Here is a 17,057-nt window from a genome sequence, read left to right on the forward strand (position 1 = left end):
AGGTCTCACGCAGTAATTCGCATATTGCCCTTATGAGCCGTGAAACTTGCGGGAAGTGAGAGCGATACAGGCGTAAACGCGTGCTTAGCAGGCGAAGCGTAAACTTGAATTGAAGCATTCTCGACTTCCAAGTACGACGATGACCCACGATCGCAGCAGCACTAGCGAGAGAGAGAGAGCGAACGAAAAGGCACAGTGGCAAATACGAAGAGTAAACCTATAGTATATTCCAACCTTTTATAAAAAACACATTTATTTTCATAAATTTGTTTACATATTTTCTGACAAGATATGCTTTCTAGAAAAATGTTACAAAAGTTGTAAAAGTGTTAGAAACTAATCAAGTAAATGTATTTCAATACATGGAAACATCATACTTATTATAATAAAAAAATACTTTCTCAATAGCGATCGAGGTAATAATATCATGTGTATGAAATAAAAATATTGTTTTTATTTTAACACAAAACATTGTAAGCAGTATTATCTTTATCCACTGTGCGAGATTAAATCAGTTCGCTCATACACGGGAGAAAAGATGGCCGCTCTCTTTCTCTCTCACATTCTTGCGCTGCTCTTTGTTTGGGTCGCGTATCGTCAATCAGCTGTTTTCGTTTACGCAACAACGAGACACGTTGTTACCGATGTATGCGTAGTGCAGCTGCAGGTGTTAGTAGATCGATTTAAATGACGTTGCCGTTGCACGCAATTGATTTGAGGAAAAAAGAAAGAAGAAGAGGAAAAACTCACCATAACGGTATTAATTGTTTAGTTTAAATAGCTAATCGTGGCAAAACGATTTAAATTTGATTACAGCAATATTATTGTACGATTAAACGAGTAGTAGTCCGATTAAATGAGTATGCACAATTTCTTCCATAACAAGTTCTTTAAAAATATTTTTACATTTGCTGAATTCTTACACCTATCCTTACACGAGTAGCGTCATCCTGGAAGCATTTTGCTCCACCCGAGTCCCATATTAGTCATAGAATATCAACTATAAGCTTAAGTGATTATTGTTTACTATTTTCTGCGAATAATTGCAACACTTAACCTCTTAACTAAATACAAACAACTCGTTTCCAACGATAAATTCGCCTGAAAAGAGCGCTCCTCAGACAACAATCTACTGACGAAGTGAGCCGTTGATGGCCCTTTTGGGGCGAACGTACGAACACAGTAATTAAGTACGTGAAAAGTCGCATTAAGCGTAACAAAGCGGCACATATTATTACACCTCCGCTGACACCGCCGTGATCGGTTAGATTTCTAACACGAGGCAATAATTTATGAGCTATTCCAGTCCGTCACACGGTTAAGCTTCCTATTGCTGCACGCGGTGAGAAGTTCCAGCTGCCAAAGGTGCCAAACAAAGAACCACCCACGGGGTAATTTTATATCCCAACAAAGGCGGTCTCGTCTCGAAGGTGATAACATATAAAATAACGATGACGTCGCCAATTTGCGTTGATTTTCTATTCAACTGCTAGAAATCACATCACGCCGAATTGAGCTTTCGCGGTGCCACGAGCACGAAGATGCGATAGTGGAAACGAAAATTCCACTCGGAAAAACACTTTCAGCGCAACCCAATAGACTGCCGTTGGTTCGGCTTCGGCTAGTCCGAATAGCGTAACACCCCAAAAACCCGAGAATGGTCGTAGTTTCTGTTGCCATAGCGCACCAGAAAACACAACAAACAGCAAGGTGCTTTTTTTGTTTTATGCTGCAAGAGTGAAGTGAAAATTCCATTATCAGTTAGTAACGAATGTTTCATTGTGAAGTCCACAGCCGATAAATATTGGTAAAGGATCAGGCATAAATTGGAAAACTCTGAACATCAAAAGGGAGTTGCTCCTCCACTGCTTCGAGCTAGGCGAAGAAGAAGGCCACAGCTATTTCCAGGTCATCCTGGCCTCTTGCCTGATTTACCTTCAAAACGCCAAAGAAAACGATGTCATCCGAAACGCTGTACGACGTGGATAGCCTGCTATAAGCGCTACAGCAACACTACCAGTTTCGTGTCCTACGAGTCCCGAATTCTTCGGTTTGTTCTAGATTCTCCGCATCGAACGCAGTATCGAGCGACGGATTCGCAACATTCGACGGTCATGTCCGGACAGCACGGTCGTTCAGTGTTTGTCAATTCCTGCATCAAGAAACCGCTCAGCCCGTCCAGCAAACGGCCGAACCCATCGTTTCTAGTGCCGCAGTGTAGTTTCGATCGTGGACTGCAGGATCCCCGTGCACAGGAAGCCATGAGTACGATCACACGCAAAAAAGCATCGATCAAGTGCCCGCTGGCACGGAATGGACAGTACCGGCGCTCCAAATGTTGTTCCCTGACGCACCAGCTGCGCAAAGAAACGGACAGCTTTCAAACGATGGTCCAATTCTATGACAGCATTCCGGACTATAACGATCTGCTGCATTTGCCTCGGGAAGAGTTTTACTGTCGGCTGAATACGTTGAAAAAGAAGCAGAAGGAATTGAAGTCGATCTGTTTTGTGGGCGAGGACGATAGAACCACGTGCCCACTGTCGCCGGAGCCAGGTGCTTGTTCCAGGCGGAATGATGTCCGAGGTCTTAACAAGCATAGCTACCACAGCAACGTGAATGAAAGTGCGACCAACAGTGGTGATGGTGCGAAAGCTAGCGAACAGGGGACAGAGGACGGAGAATCGTTGCATTCTTGGAGCAAATCTCCACCGACGGTTGTGGACGCTAAACACGATGGTACCAATAAAGCTGCTGATACGACGCGCAAAGGATCCGCCAAATCGGTGCGAATAGAAAGCACCAAGGAGAACAGTCTGCACGATGAGCTCGGGCAGAGTAGCAGAAAGTATCGTTCCGGCACACCGTACGTTTCCGATCCGGACGATAGCACTGCGACCACCAAAGTGGCAACACCTTCATGCGCGACGCCCGCCAATTCCGACTTTGTCGAACGATACGATCGATACGTGAAGCGTAGCTTGCGCTGCAAATCGGCCAGTCCGATACGCAACCTTGCCAACGTCACTGTTCCTCAGCCGTACAAGATGACGCAGCGGGAAGAGGAACAGCGTACCCTGCAGGATTTACTGCTTGCAAGCAAGAGTGCATTTCCCTCCAAGGAGGCGTTGGTCGAGTCTGCGTCCAAGCAGTCGGCACAATTTCGTGCCAACCCCGTCCCAATCACATCGCGCATACCGCTTTTTGATACCATTATGGCAGACCAGGAGAACCGGAGCCGGCTGGCGAAGCTGAACTCCGAGATCGAGCTACAATCGCAGATAAAACCTTTCCATTTTTCGGAGCGTCTCAACCGTGGCCACAGCCGCTGTCTAAGCCGAAGTCTATCGTCCCCGGCATTACTGAGCACGGGGTACGAGTCGGGAATGGATGTGCTGCGGAAATCGCGCCCCTTCAAGGCAAAACCATGCCCGAAGAAACTGTTCAGCAGCTACTTTCAAACCAAAGCCTGGGAGGACGAATACTTCCGACATCTCAACAAACGATTGCGGGCAGAGGAAATGTTGAAGCAAGCGGCACTACCCCCATCGATGGCGCGGCGTGAACGGAGCGAACGCAAGAATAGTCTCTCACGGCACTCGGCAGAAGATCCCGGCAGGGAGCGGCCAACCTCCAACGGTGGAAAAACATCGAAACGTAAGCGAAAGTCACGCAAACCGTTGAAGCGGCGGAAAAGTGTGGAGCAAAAGTGTGCCGAATATTTCACATCCGTAAATGATCCGGCCAGGGTAGGTTAATTGGGGCGTTAGGTACGTGCAAAGGCCCGTCCATTAATGACATCTTCTTTTGCAGCTGCATTACCCGACCAGCAATTCCAGTTGCAGCAACAGTACGGATAACAACCGAGGTTCAGGTGATACACCGGCACCGATATATCCGGTCAACAGACCGAACCTTGCTGCCACGCTACGCACGGAATGGTGCCGCAAGAAGCTGCGCGACCTGGAACTCGACGATACAGTGACGGAGAAAAAGAAGATCCCAAGGTTCCGATGGGGTGTTAAGAAATGTCAAGCTTTTCAAAACCTAAACCTGGAGTAAGTGGTCTGCTTTTTTTTGGGGGAAGTTAAGTTAAACACATTCTACATGATACACAAATTCTAGCCACACGCATGAGGAAGAGCTGAATCTTCGACTTGCTACTAGGCGCGCGGAACAGCGGCTTCGTCAGGAGGAACATGCAATCAACATGGAGCTCATGAGACAGCGCGTAAAGGCGGCCCCCTTATTGCTGGAAGGTCCCCCACAGTGGGGCCCTCGGTTAGGGCATGTGGCCCATCGGTGCTCCAGCTTAAACCGTGAATCGGAACACGCCCTCTACCGTAAACCGGACAAAGTGAGCAAAATGATTTCGCAGAAACTTGGTTCCACTGGTAATGCGGGCGCGGCTACCGGCAGCAAAAAATGTGACTCACCCGTTACAACGTCCACTACCAGTACCGGTAGCAACAATCGGATGGCGAACCAGGAACATCGGCAAAGAACAGCCGAAAAGCGACGGAATGCCGGTAATGGTAGTAAGCTCAGCACCTACTCCTTCGATTCGGCCGGTAAGCTAAGCTACAAGGCGTGCGATAGTGAGCTGTTGAGCTTATCGGATGTCTAACAGGTAGTGCGGGCAGATGGAAGGGTGGATGCGGAACACCTTCCAGGATACAACCGAACACACAATCAGAAGCAGTAGTGATGTAATGGCGTAGAACATCTCGTGTGATTTATTTCGTTTCAGTTTGGGATTCCGGCCCAGCAACGGTTGTGTGATTTGTTTTTTTATCGTTTTCTTATCACTAGTGGTAGATTACTATTGTTTCATGTGAACAATTACAAATAAACATATCGCAATATTACAGATGAATACACATGCGTTATTGTGTACCATCTAAACCGCAGGCCGTCCTAAACGCAGTGCTTACTTCACACAGCACACACAAAGGACCAACATGGGACGATGAATCATTCGAACGATCAACAATGATCGAGGCCAAGTAGTTTTGCCTCCCGCTGTAAGCTATCGCGTTTCGTGCGAAGCGTCTTGATCAGGATAGCTTGCCGTTCCAACTGCCACTCGATCGGTTGTTCCGCGAGTTCCGTATCCGTCATGCGACGGTACCGGAGGTCTGTTACCTTTCCATGGCCTTCCGATGTTCTGATATCGATTAGAATCCTTACAAGTGGCACGTAAAAACACAATAAAACCAACAGCTCCAGAGCACACACCACGATCACGAACACCTGCGGTGTAATGGCTGGATTCAGTGCTCCGCCTACGGTTGTCCGAACGCTACCATTGCTACCAGCACTAGCATCTCCCTGCACATACGGAAACAGGTATCGTACCTGGTTCTGCACCGTCAGTAGAATCACATTCCATAAGGTGGCAATCTGTAGCGGTGCCTTCCGATACACCGTCAGCGTACGGTAGTGATCAAAGTCCGGCTCGGCGAGTCGAACAAATTCTCGCTTGTTCTGTTCGTGGATCACGTACGTTACCACCCAGTAGCTGATGCGTAGATAAATGATGATAAAATAAACAGAGGACGCGTCACCGTCGGGGTGTGGCCAGCAGAGTGCCGATGCGATAGTGCCGACCACGACGATCAGGATCGCGAAGAACAGATGCAGACTGAAAAGATCACGATCGGTGGACGATTAGTTCGATGGGAACTTGGGACGGGTAGGCAAAATAAAAAAAAAAAAAACAAACTACCGACCTGAACAGGCAAATAACAAAAACAGGACGAAAGCGTAAACTGCGCTCTGCCAAACTTGGCGGAGTGTACAGTTTAGAATTATTGGACTGCAAAGGCGATTCTGCGTCTGTTGACATTCTGATGCAAATGCGGAACACACGATAAGTACACACCACGTGCCTATGATTGACGGAATACGGATTCGGACGCTTACACCATTTGGCACAGGAGGAAAGCAAGATGAAGGCACTAAAAATGGAGTAATTATGAACCATGGATAAAATGGTCGTCTAGTTTAGGGAAAACGTTGCATTCTGGATGTCAGTTGCTGTGCAGCATCCAGTGGAATCAATAACAAGCGCGCTTGTAAAGTGGCAACAAAATGTCGACCTCTTTTCTAACTCGTGGTTTATCGTCGTTTCTGTTTAAATCGTTTGCAATCGGATCATCTAGCGCCGCGGGTCGGAATGCTGGTCCCAATCAATCGTTATTCCATTCCACCAGCAATACCGAACCGGATGATTCCATACACTTTGATAAGCTTCAAACAGTTCCCAGTGCTTGGTAGGATGCAGTATAGACCAGATTGTAGTATGGAATAAAACGGAAGAAAAACAAACAATCTCATCGCATTTACTCATTTGCAGCATCCAACTGTTTGTTACAATTGCACTGACGATCATCTCCGTTATATATACGCTACAGCAATGTGATACCACAACGGTGTGTTTATATTACTACATGCTGCTCTACCTACGTGGCGTCTATTGGGCGATTGTTTACGTATGTACCGAAAATATCAGTAACATAAGTATGCAATTTTAAACAAAGCATTAATTTTGCAAATTCTTATCTATTCTTGCGCACCGTAAACAACGCTTAGTTAATCCACTTGTACACCAAAAGCCGACACCTATATCTGAACCGCTGTGGTCACCATTCCTTCGCTACCAAAGTTCACCGGCACAAAAAATCTTCCCTGAAGCTGGTGACGCTATCGAACACGATCCTGCTGATAGTGCACACGGCATTGGGACATTCCTTTGGGGAAACGTTTATGCAACGTTGCTTTGTGGATGGGTTTTCGTCCGTGGTATTTGTAGCGTCTTTCACCCTTCTCGAAACTATGATTATTGTACCAGTACAGCTATCCTATATCGGTACGTATACTCGACTCAATGATAAGATATCTCGTTAACACGATTATTCATTCCTGTTAAATAAACAGTTCACGTTCGAGTGTTCAATCTCACACGTCCAATGCCGGACGCGCAGCAGAGTGCCAACGATTTGAGTCTGCGTATATGCCCCACGGAGGAATACAGCGTTAACGATAGCTTCAAAAGCATAACGGATCCGAAGGAATTCATTCTGCTGCAATCGGCGATGATAAGCAAGCTAAAGGAGGAGAACAGTCAGCTTTCTAGCAGAATTCAGGAGGCAAAAAATCTGGTGGAACTCGTTCCGAACCAATCACTTAACTACTCGCTGGCAGAACAATCAATCGTTGGAGGGTATTGATAGGACCGAACAATAATTGAAATTTAATACACTTTGTATAGTCGAGGGCGTAATTGTGGTAATGTGCATGTTTACCCTATTACATTGTACTACCTTTCATGTAGTAACTCTTCATACACTATTATTTCGTACTGTTACTGGTTTTGTATACTAAAAATATCGTTACGCACGAATCTTAACGACGATATACGTTAAATAATAAAGCTGTCCTTATTCACTGTTTCTATGTAAAACAAAAACATGTTTTCCGTTTTTTTCCATTTGCAATTGTTTGTAATTATTTATTAAACGACTTTAGTTTTGTATCACTCATTCCAAGAGGAATTGCTTTCTTAAATACAAATGTGGGAAATTTTGCTGCATTTCCTCTCTAATTATGGAAAAATTTCTAATACACCGAAAACAAACAATATACTATTGTGAATAATGAAATTTATAATGCTCCACCCATCACGCTTAACTAACCTAGAGCAAATTTCCAAAACGAAGGGAAATTAACGATGGTATAAGTATTTGTATAAAGTGCTTCAGTCCAATGTGTTTGCGAGTTTCCGAATACACCATGCTATGATAAAGAAAACCATACATTCTGCTTTTCATTTCCCTGTGTTCCCTGGTTTCCCCAGCAAAAAAAGGGATTACAACTTATCCCGGGTACGTGACCGTTCGCACCTGCGCGTTCATTTGCATTATCTTTTGATTCAGCTTCAAATTATGATCTTTCAAATACTTGATCAGATCAGCCTGCTTCTCCAGCAGCTCTGCCGTACTAAGGCCTCGCTGGGTAAGCCCCAGGGAACCACCGCTGAAACCACGATTATCCTGTAGTGCGTCCGGTGGTGATGCGGTACGATTGAACCGGCGTACAGTAGCTAAAATAAAGAATTTAGAGAACCGAGCGTTAAAAGCAATATACCAACACGGAAACACTGCGTGCATTTACCAATGTAGCTTCCGTTTACGATGCACAGTACAATCGTTTCCAGGCCGGAAAAAGCGGAAATGTATATGATCGGCGATAGCAAACCGACCGCAATGCACTTCTCACCGAATGCGTCACCGTAGTAGTGCTGAATAAGCGTTTGGATCGCGAGCAGGAACGTATTCCACAGGGATACAATCTGCAGCGGTACGCTTTTGTGTTGTTCGGTGGCACGGTGGAAATCGTGATAACCGTTTAACCGTAACTTTTCATGATGCGCCCGTACGATGTGATCAAACAGCTAGAAGTATTCGTTGCATTTAAATACCGCTCAACTTAGCGCCAAAGTGCGAACTGTAATGTTACTTACGTAAGTGAAAATCCAGAATGCAGCTCGAAGGTAAAGCATTATGAAGTATGCTTCGCACCGTCGACTGTCCTCCCATGTTGCTGCTAGAATGATTCCAGTCAAGGAAATGCAACTGGACACTAGGAGATGGATGCTGAAACATTACAAGAATGAGAATGTCAATTAATTCCATTTAATTTCATTGTGCTGAATGTATTTGTTCTCTCTAGCTTCTCTGACCCATCAGTAGCCCAGAAAACAACATTTCGCCTTATCATATTCTGTTTGTGATTAAGGGACTTGATTTGTAATCCGCCAAAATCGTTCATACCCAACCTCAATATAGATTGAGCGACGAATTTAAAGCTCGCAGTGCGAAAATGTCGATAAGCTTCCCCCGACACAGTCGGTATCAGTATCAGAAATAATATGGTTCCAGTACCTGAAGGCAGGGACAGTACGCAGCGGTCGAAAGCTGTCGTCATCCTCCGTGGCCAGAATGGGATCAAGCATCGTTCTGCTGTCGTCCATTCTCGATGATTCATCAAAGAAACGTCCACCCTGTAACAAATATAGGTGACAAAAGCAGGTGAAATCAAATGCCCTTCGTTCACGGTTGTATGAAGCCTTACTGAGTTCGATGTAAAGTTTCGTAGCAGACTGACCATGCTACTCCTACAGCACCAATGCTAAACCGACGCACTGTTGGTGATTAGACCCACACTCGCATACTTTTCATTCGTTGGCAAAAAGGTATAGAAGTCTAGGAAGGGAATAATCTCTGTTTCCTATCGCTTTACTCAACCAAAAACAACCCTGGCTGTGACAACGGACAGACAAAACTGTGAGTAATGTTGGGACGCAGGAAAAGTGAAAAAATAACACCACACGAAGCACACCAAAATACAACAATCTGATGCAGAGGCCTTTCACAACCGAACTAAACTGATAAGCAAATGGAAGGGCAGACGCTACGTCGGAGACGCCGCGAAGCAATTGTTCGTAAACGTTGTGTTAGCGAAGTGATTGCTAAAACCGCGGGGAGAACCAAAATAAAACGAATAATTACGCCGCGGTGTACAACGAACAGCTGAATCTTTTGTGAAAACAAAAGAATTGGGAGTGCTTTTTTTAATGTACTTTGACAGTGCCGAGAATGACTGATGAGAAGTGAGATGAGGATGAGAATTGTAAAATGATGGAATTATCGAAATATGTGGGGATCTGTCCGTCTATAATATTTTTTCATTTTGATCAATGTACCAAAACGTACTATGTTTTGTCCCGGTATAAGTTACGAATAAACGATGAAAATCAAAAGAAACATGATAATTTCGTGCAAAGTCGACTCACGTTGTGAGATGTTCAATGTCGACTCAGAATGTCAGCGACCAAGCACCGGCTTGCTGTCAAACTAGGAGAAAACGCCAAAACGGAAAAACTTGACATCAAATAACACACGCTCCGCTTTCGCACAATTATATGGTGGGGTAAAAGAAAAAGTTTTCTGGCAAATTGTGAACGAAAACTTTACCAAACCCAGTTCTGAAGAAGCTTCTTCAGTGTGCAAAATATAACCATGTCCGGAAGAAGGGTGCCAGCGAACGAGGATCTATCGAACGTGGAGTTCGAAACAAGTGAAGATGTCGAGGTGCTGCCGACGTTCAACTCAATGGGGCTTCGGGAAGAGCTTCTGCGGGGTATTTACGCGTATGGTAAGTGTTTGTAGCTAGAAAGCGGCGGTTTTTGTTCGTCTTTCGACTTTATTGATCGAACGAGGAACATTTTGTTTTACACTTGAAATTGCAACGCCATTTTTTGTTGTTTCCTAGGTTTCGAGAAGCCTTCCGCCATCCAGCAAAGAAGTATTCAACCGATCGTAAAGGGTCGGGATGTCATCGCACAAGCACAGTCGGGTACGGGCAAAACGGCAACGTTCTCCATATCCATCTTGCAGTCCATGGATACCACACTGCGGGAAACGCAGGTTCTCTGTCTGTCCCCGACCCGTGAATTGGCTGTTCAGATCCAGAAAGTTATTTTGGCGCTGGGTGATTTCATGAACGTACAGTGTCACGCCTGTATCGGTGGCACTAACTTGGGGGAAGACATTCGCAAACTGGACTACGGTCAGCACGTAGTTAGCGGCACACCGGGCCGTGTGTTCGACATGATCAAACGGCGTGTCCTGCGTACGCGTTCCATTAAGATGCTGGTGCTGGATGAAGCGGACGAGATGTTAAACAAAGGGTTCAAGGAACAGATTTACGACGTTTACCGGTACCTGCCGCCGGCCACGCAGGTAGTGCTGATTTCTGCAACCCTGCCGCATGAAATTCTCGAAATGACATCCAAGTTCATGACCGACCCGATCCGCATTCTGGTAAAGCGTGATGAACTGACACTGGAAGGCATCAAGCAGTTCTTCGTGGCGGTCGAGCGTGAAGAATGGAAGTTTGATACACTGTGCGATCTGTACGATACGCTTACCATCACGCAGGCCGTCATTTTCTGCAATACCCGACGCAAGGTGGATTGGTTGACGGAGAAGATGCGCGAGGCCAACTTCACCGTCAGTTCAATGCACGGTGACATGCCACAGAAGGAGCGAGACGAAATCATGAAGGAGTTTCGGTCTGGCCAGAGCCGAGTACTGATCACGACCGATGTTTGGGCGCGCGGTATCGATGTGCAGCAGGTGTCATTGGTCATTAACTACGATTTGCCGAACAACCGTGAGCTGTACATTCATCGTATTGGTCGATCTGGTCGTTTCGGCCGTAAAGGTGTGGCGATTAACTTTGTCAAGTCGGATGATATCAGAATTTTGCGAGATATTGAACAGTACTACTCGACACAAATCGATGAAATGCCTATGAACGTGGCAGATCTTATTTAAGTATGTTTGCTGCATGGAGCATAAGCAATGCAGAAACCTAACACATTTGTACTATTCATCCGCTTTGCACAGATTTGTGGTGCAGCACTTAGAGAACGTAATCTTTTAAGCGTGTAATCATACAACTTCTATGTTCTGAAATTTAACAATGGACTCCAAATAAAAGAATCATCTATCGTATGAATTTCAGAGTTTTGGACTGACAGACTGATTGCTATTCTTCAATTCTAGGTTAACAATTTTTCTGCTTTAGCAGGGGCAATTGCAAATACTACCGGATTTTTGTATCTTTAGAAAGTGTTTAAGAGTAAAAGAAGAAACGTTGTGAAGAAGCATCACTCCTGAAACGGGACAGTGGAAGTCAACTACAACATTGTTTTTACCATCAGATTATAATGATTTAATATTTTTTCTATCATAATATCCAATGGCCTATAACAATCCGTAAAATGATCGGGTTAAAATAAAAGGATTTAACATTTGTTCGCCAATTCGTTGTCGTATTTCCAGGGTTGCCCAAAAAAGCTAAGCACCACTGACTCAGCAATCCTTTTTGGCCTGCTGTCAGTGTTTTGCTTCAACAATTTTGCACAAGAAAAAATGTGTTTGACGTTTGGAGTGCAGAGGATATTTTCCTCTTTATTGCTGCTGAAACTGGAGAACTAGTATGCCGTGGAGCACGTGTCAGGACCACTAAATTTGCGCTCTTTTTTGTTGAGATTGTGCTACAAAAGAGTGTTTTGAAATTGTCGAAATTGTCCGTATTAAAATTTGCGTGTTGAAATTCGGCCGAGCCTCGCGAAGTTTGAGCCCCTGCCAGCAGAGAACAGGCTGTACGTGAGTGTGACTGATCGTAAACAAAAGAAATTTTCCCCTTTCACTGCACGGGATTGTGTCGGCAGTGTAGTGCAATTTCCCACACGATTAGCACGATCCGTCGAAGAACGTCCACCATCGATACGGAGTAGGCAGTGTGTCACAATGGAGAAGGTGAAAAGTGTAGAACGGGCAGCCATCATAAAAAATCGCCCAAGCAACGAACAGAAAGCGGCAGCCGCCAATGGTAGCCCCGGTTTGAACAGCGACGCAACACAAGCGCTTCGAGTGCGACCCTCACAGCTTTACCATCCACACGGTCAGCAGACGCTCGGAACGGGACCACTTTCGTCCGATCGAAAGACCCACATCGTACAGCACCAGCAGGATCGTGTTGAGAATGAAAAGTGTAACGAGGACGCAAACAACGGCGACAGTGGCGAGGACGAACAGGAAAATCAATACTTCTACGAGGATGAAATTTTTTGTCTCACCCCCAAAAATGGTCACGTCAAGTTTGGCCTGGTGCTCGATAACTACGACGAAAGCGAAGAAGAGACGGCAGAGGAAGATGCACCAAAGCGGGGTGAAATTCGTGCCTGTTGGCATCCGGATGGACGCGAAGAAATCATCAAACAGCGAAAGGTGAGCAGCCTGCAAATATCAGTACACGGTTCGCTTTTACTTTGAGCCAATTTGGGGTGGTGTCGGTTAACTGTGTTTTGGAGGATTATGTAATTTTCCTTTCTAATGGTTACTTGCATTCGTGCCATTGCTTGCAATGTACCTTTCATGGCATTTGTAGGTAGGGCTTGCCGACAGGACACTAATGCCGGGTGATGTTGTGCGTCGAATGGTTCGGGGAAGGGACACGCAGCGAGGCTACTGTCACGAGATAACCGTTAAGGCAGATCTCCGTATCATCGGCACCAAGCACGTCATCCGTAACGTGCCATCGGATCGACTTCGGCCACTGTTATCCCTGCCTAAAGATAGTGCAGTTTGTCTAGACTCATGGGTCGGCAGCACAAAGCAAATCATCGAAAAGTTAATCCTTAAGTAAGATATTCCTTTTAATACTGAAAGCTTCATCAGCTCAAAGCCATAACCGCTGTGCTTACTATCATTTCAGATCGTCCTGTGGATCGCTGGTAGAAATATGTCCTGCCAGCGAGTTAGGAATGTTCCGAGATCATAACATGCGCTTCCGGCGAGGATTCTTTGCGGAACCATTGTTCTATCCAGGGCAGCAGCTGGTGGGGCTCATGAGCGAGCTGGCAAATGCCAAGTGGCTCACCACGTCGAACGAGATGAAACTTTCACGCAAGAATTACATGCTGGAACGAAAATTCACCGTCCAATCGGTGGAGCTGCAGGGTGTTTCAGTTCATTGGCAGTGTAAGGTTTCGACCGAAGATCTAGAACAGAAGCTGTCAGAAGGGGGCAGCTTGCAACAACCGCCAGAATACATCAGTAAAGAGGATTTAAAGCGGTTGAAAAAATTGAATCTCTTCGAATCGTGCATGCTGCAGATTAACGATAAAAATTATCTAAAAATAGAAGAATCTGATGTAATCTGCTCCAAGCAGGCTTGGCGCAAGGACATGAGCGGCAAGTATCGGGAGCAATTGTTGCAAGAAAGCAAAGCGAAAGTAAAGCCAATCAAAGCTTCAACCGCAGAAGAGGAAAAGGTGACGAAATCAGCTAAATTGAACAACGTAGATTCGAAGCTGACGGTTCGCAGTGCTGGAAAAGAGAATGGAGGCCACGGTTTATCAACAAAGCTCGCGAATGAGGACAGTGATGAAGGATGGGAAACGGACGAGGAGGGTGAACAATCGGACGGGGCCGCATCGTCTTGTTCGGTTACATCTAAACCTAGCCCGAGGAAATCTCCCTTGCTGTCGAAACGTGCCTGTAAGCTGAAACGTCGCCAGTTGGCTGGCGAATTTAGTGGCGATCGATTACCAGCAGCCGGGGATGAAGTGGTCACTGAAGCACTGGTTGTCTACAGCACGGCAACGGTCGTTTGGCAGGACGGGACCATCGAAACGAACATTCCGTCAACCGAACTTCGTCCGATCCATCACCTGGATGATCATGAATTTTTTCCAGGAGATTTTGTGCTGGCGGGCAATACTGATCCAGCTAAAAATCCATCCTTTCGTGATTACGGTGTTATACAGGATGTAGATCATCACGGAAGAACGGCACGTGTGAAATGGTTCAGTACGTATACGTGCACGGCAGAACCGCAGCCAACGTATAACGGTGAATCGGAGGTCAGTGTGTACGATCTGAAAGATCATCCAGATTTCCAATATCGGCCCGGGACAATCGTAATTCGTGTAGCTAACTTTACCGGCGAAGATGGTGTTTCCACCGCCGGCCAGGTATTGGACAATTACCCGAACGGGATGGTGAAGGTATGGTGGGTGGACGGATTCGTCAGCATGTGCTGGCCGCAGGATATTTTCGAGGTTGGACAATACGATTCGGAGAACAATTTTTGGGGCAGCGTAGGTGATTCGGATGCTGATTCGTGGGAAACGGAAGCGGAATCCTGTCATTTTGGTGACGCAGATGCGGGTTCCCCATCGGTAATGCTGAAACCGCAGCTAACAACAAACCTGGAGCGGGCTCGCGTAGCAATTGCAAGGCTCGAGGAGCTGTTCAACATAAATCCTCATCTACAAAACCAAGAAATTATGAAAAAGCTTATGATGGTGTACAAAAAGTGTCGTTTCCTTGATCGACTGATGAATACGAGTTTCTTCCACGAGCGCCATTTTATGGGGCTGGTAGAACGGGTACGGAAGTCAAACAATCAGACCACGGTCGAACGAATGCAGGATCAGAAGAATCGTCTGTTTAATCAGAGTGCATCCGGTTCGAAAACGTCCACCCCGACAGCCAACACACCGGAAGCAGTAAAAACGTATTCCTTGCAGAGGGCACTCTTCAGTCCGAGCACACCGAACAGTCCGTCGGTCAGTAGTCCCACCGAAAAGCAGGAGGAAAACGATAATGCCAACTATAACGTCGGTATCGCCAACATGGAGTTGGACTACGTGAACATGTGCATGAAAATGAACGAAAACGCGGAGAACGATCTAAACAATACAAGTTCGGTGTTTGATCTAGCCGAAGCCGGTCCCGGATCTGACAAGCCGGATCAGGAGGATAAAGAAACGGGAGAGCAACTGTCGCGGGAGTGTGTCGCGGCACGGTTATGTTCGCTACTCAAGAGTCAGCTCATAAAAGTGCTGGAAGAGATAATCGAACGTTACGGGTTGGAGGATCCTTTCAAAGAGATTATATCGGTAGTAGAGATCAATACACCGACACTTGCCTCGATGCCACCCTCTTGGACACCATCTCCGGCCGGAACGCCTGAAATTCCCAGCACCACTCCAGATCCGATAGCCGCAAGCTCACCAACCGTGGCAGGCATGGATATGGTACCATCCTCGCCGTCAGGCCCTGTATCCGAAAGCTTCCAGATAATCGATTCGGCACCAACTTCACACAAGTTTCATTTAACAATTTTTCAAACCAGCAACGCACAAAGCTTCTATAAAGCGGTACAGCGAGAACATTGGCTTTTGCGGACAGCTTTACCGCCCGGGGTGTGGGTTAGAACGTTTGAAGATAGGCTAGATTTGCTGAGCGTTATGATCGAGGGTCCCAAGAAAACGCCATACGAGGATGGTCTGTTTTTGTTCGACATACAGCTTGGGCTGGATTATCCGCGCGCTCCACCGTTGTGCCATTATATAAGCTACTGCACCGATCGATTGAATCCGAACCTGTACGAAGACGGCAAGGTGTGCGTTTCACTGTTGGGAACCTGGTCCGGTAAAGGTACGGAAGTTTGGGGACCGTCGAGTACACTGCTGCAGGTGATCGTGTCCATACAGGGATTAATATTGGTTGCGGAACCATACTTCAACGAGGCAGGATATGAAAAGCTTCGGGGTGAGTAAAGGCTGAAGAATCGCGATGATGCATTCTTCAAAAAAGGTAGCATTTTTATTCAATGTTTACCTTTTTCGCAGGTTCGCAGCAAGGCAAGGAGAATTCGCGTATGTACAACGAAATGGTACTACTGAAACTGGTGCAATCAATGACCAAATTAGTGTCCAATCCACCGGAAGTGTTCCGTGATCAAATTTTAACCCATTTCCACGCTTGTGGGCAACGCATGTATCATCGTCTTAAAACATGGATGGAACTGTCGAATGATTACAACCGTCGGATTAGTGTCGCGGAACGAAATGGTAATTGTTTCCAATGATTTATTTCAAATCTGTGTATTAACTATTTATAACATTTTCCATTTAGAAAAAGAACCAATCGCTTCTTGTGATTCGGGTGCTTCTCAAGCAAAAGGTGCTCCTGCTCCTGTTGCCAGCCAGGAAGATACTGCTATCAAGGATGAATTACTGTCAGAGAACAGCGATCCTCTGGTACCGCAGCCAGAATTTCCACTCATTCCAGCAAGCCGTGGTTTTTGCCTCACGCTGACCGGTCTTTTGGAAGCGTTCCAAAAGCAGTTGCAACAGTTAGCAACTTTACCGGTGGCACCCCTGGCCGACGGTAAATAACAACCAGAATGGGTAAGAAGTATGTATTGTTGCTATAGCCGATATTCTTCGGCAGGTTGTGTTGTTGCGGTGCCTCTAGTTCATACTGCGAACGCAGCATAAAACAATAAACTTATTCTGCGAAACGGAACACAGGCACTAAAGAAATAGCTTTACTAGTTACAACGTTGCATAAATGAGTACGCACCCCATGAATATTATTATTATTGAACCATTTTACATTGATGTGAGT

At 45.9% G+C, this 17,057-nt stretch overlaps 6 protein-coding genes across 6 annotated transcripts; 4 read left to right on the plus strand and 2 right to left on the minus strand.

Annotated features, from left to right (window-relative positions):
* Window positions 1–2,114: 2,114 nt before the first annotated feature.
* LOC128708544 (protein FAM161A) lies at window positions 2,115–4,627 on the plus strand. Its single transcript, XM_053803522.1, has 3 exons — window positions 2,115–3,749; window positions 3,814–4,058; window positions 4,126–4,627. The coding sequence occupies exons 1-3, from the start codon at window positions 2,115–2,117 to the stop codon at window positions 4,625–4,627; spliced, it is 2,382 nt and encodes a 793-aa protein (XP_053659497.1).
* Window positions 4,628–4,986: 359 nt separating this feature from the next.
* Window positions 4,987–5,848, minus strand: LOC128708799 (uncharacterized). The gene is made up of 2 exons (XM_053803780.1): window positions 5,733–5,848; window positions 4,987–5,644 (listed from the first exon to the last, which is right to left on the minus strand). Exons 1-2 carry the CDS (start codon window positions 5,846–5,848, stop codon window positions 4,987–4,989), a joined length of 774 nt encoding a protein of 257 aa, XP_053659755.1.
* Window positions 5,849–6,093: 245 nt separating this feature from the next.
* Window positions 6,094–7,232, plus strand: LOC128708955 (transmembrane protein 192-like). The gene is made up of 4 exons (XM_053803937.1): window positions 6,094–6,275; window positions 6,359–6,494; window positions 6,595–6,871; window positions 6,940–7,232. Exons 1-4 carry the CDS (start codon window positions 6,094–6,096, stop codon window positions 7,230–7,232), a joined length of 888 nt encoding a protein of 295 aa, XP_053659912.1.
* Window positions 7,233–7,877: 645 nt separating this feature from the next.
* On the minus strand, window positions 7,878–9,171 carry LOC128706849 (transmembrane protein 192-like). Its single transcript, XM_053801791.1, has 5 exons — window positions 9,136–9,171; window positions 8,946–9,064; window positions 8,525–8,657; window positions 8,176–8,455; window positions 7,878–8,104 (listed from the first exon to the last, which is right to left on the minus strand). Exons 1-5 carry the CDS (start codon window positions 9,169–9,171, stop codon window positions 7,878–7,880), a joined length of 795 nt encoding a protein of 264 aa, XP_053657766.1.
* Window positions 9,172–10,082: 911 nt separating this feature from the next.
* LOC128709126 (eukaryotic initiation factor 4A-III) lies at window positions 10,083–11,402 on the plus strand. The gene is made up of 2 exons (XM_053804111.1): window positions 10,083–10,218; window positions 10,336–11,402. The coding sequence occupies exons 1-2, from the start codon at window positions 10,083–10,085 to the stop codon at window positions 11,400–11,402; spliced, it is 1,203 nt and encodes a 400-aa protein (XP_053660086.1).
* A 981-nt stretch (window positions 11,403–12,383) lies between these two features.
* On the plus strand, window positions 12,384–16,825 carry LOC128707733 ((E3-independent) E2 ubiquitin-conjugating enzyme UBE2O). Its single transcript, XM_053802692.1, has 5 exons — window positions 12,384–12,863; window positions 13,024–13,277; window positions 13,351–16,196; window positions 16,277–16,498; window positions 16,563–16,825. The coding sequence occupies exons 1-5, from the start codon at window positions 12,384–12,386 to the stop codon at window positions 16,823–16,825; spliced, it is 4,065 nt and encodes a 1,354-aa protein (XP_053658667.1).
* Window positions 16,826–17,057: the final 232 nt, after the last annotated feature.

The sequence above is a fragment of the Anopheles marshallii genome, chromosome 2 (assembly GCF_943734725.1).
Source record: "Anopheles marshallii chromosome 2, idAnoMarsDA_429_01, whole genome shotgun sequence".
Lineage (NCBI taxonomy): Eukaryota > Metazoa > Arthropoda > Insecta > Diptera > Culicidae > Anopheles > Anopheles marshallii.

What these genes read in the sequence shown, in the direction of transcription:
- LOC128708544 (XM_053803522.1), top strand. Translation starts at nt 2,115, where the DNA reads ATGTCCGGACAGCACGGTCGTTCAGTGTTTGTCAATTCCTGCATCAAG. An exon ending in CCGTAAATGATCCGGCCAGG is followed by an intron (nt 3,750 to 3,813) that starts GTAGGTTAATTG and finishes CTTCTTTTGCAG; the next exon opens with CTGCATTACCCGACCAGCAA. An exon ending in TTTCAAAACCTAAACCTGGA is followed by an intron (nt 4,059 to 4,125) that starts GTAAGTGGTCTG and finishes CACAAATTCTAG; the next exon opens with CCACACGCATGAGGAAGAGC.
- LOC128708799 (XM_053803780.1), bottom strand. Translation starts at nt 5,848, where the DNA reads ATGTCAACAGACGCAGAATCGCCTTTGCAGTCCAATAATTCTAAACTG. An exon ending in TTTGTTATTTGCCTGTTCAG is followed by an intron (nt 5,645 to 5,732) that starts GTCGGTAGTTTG and finishes TGATCTTTTCAG; the next exon opens with TCTGCATCTGTTCTTCGCGA.
- LOC128708955 (XM_053803937.1), top strand. Translation starts at nt 6,094, where the DNA reads ATGTCGACCTCTTTTCTAACTCGTGGTTTATCGTCGTTTCTGTTTAAA. An exon ending in TCTATTGGGCGATTGTTTAC is followed by an intron (nt 6,495 to 6,594) that starts GTATGTACCGAA and finishes AACAACGCTTAG; the next exon opens with TTAATCCACTTGTACACCAA. An exon ending in AGTACAGCTATCCTATATCG is followed by an intron (nt 6,872 to 6,939) that starts GTACGTATACTC and finishes TTAAATAAACAG; the next exon opens with TTCACGTTCGAGTGTTCAAT.
- LOC128706849 (XM_053801791.1), bottom strand. Translation starts at nt 9,171, where the DNA reads ATGGTCAGTCTGCTACGAAACTTTACATCGAACTCA. An exon ending in GAAACTTTACATCGAACTCA is followed by an intron (nt 9,065 to 9,135) that starts GTAAGGCTTCAT and finishes TATTTGTTACAG; the next exon opens with GGTGGACGTTTCTTTGATGA. An exon ending in CGTACTGTCCCTGCCTTCAG is followed by an intron (nt 8,658 to 8,945) that starts GTACTGGAACCA and finishes GTAATGTTTCAG; the next exon opens with CATCCATCTCCTAGTGTCCA.
- LOC128709126 (XM_053804111.1), top strand. Translation starts at nt 10,083, where the DNA reads ATGTCCGGAAGAAGGGTGCCAGCGAACGAGGATCTATCGAACGTGGAG. An exon ending in GCGGGGTATTTACGCGTATG is followed by an intron (nt 10,219 to 10,335) that starts GTAAGTGTTTGT and finishes GTTGTTTCCTAG; the next exon opens with GTTTCGAGAAGCCTTCCGCC.
- LOC128707733 (XM_053802692.1), top strand. Translation starts at nt 12,384, where the DNA reads ATGGAGAAGGTGAAAAGTGTAGAACGGGCAGCCATCATAAAAAATCGC. An exon ending in ATCGAAAAGTTAATCCTTAA is followed by an intron (nt 13,278 to 13,350) that starts GTAAGATATTCC and finishes CTATCATTTCAG; the next exon opens with ATCGTCCTGTGGATCGCTGG. An exon ending in TAGTGTCGCGGAACGAAATG is followed by an intron (nt 16,499 to 16,562) that starts GTAATTGTTTCC and finishes TTTTCCATTTAG; the next exon opens with AAAAAGAACCAATCGCTTCT.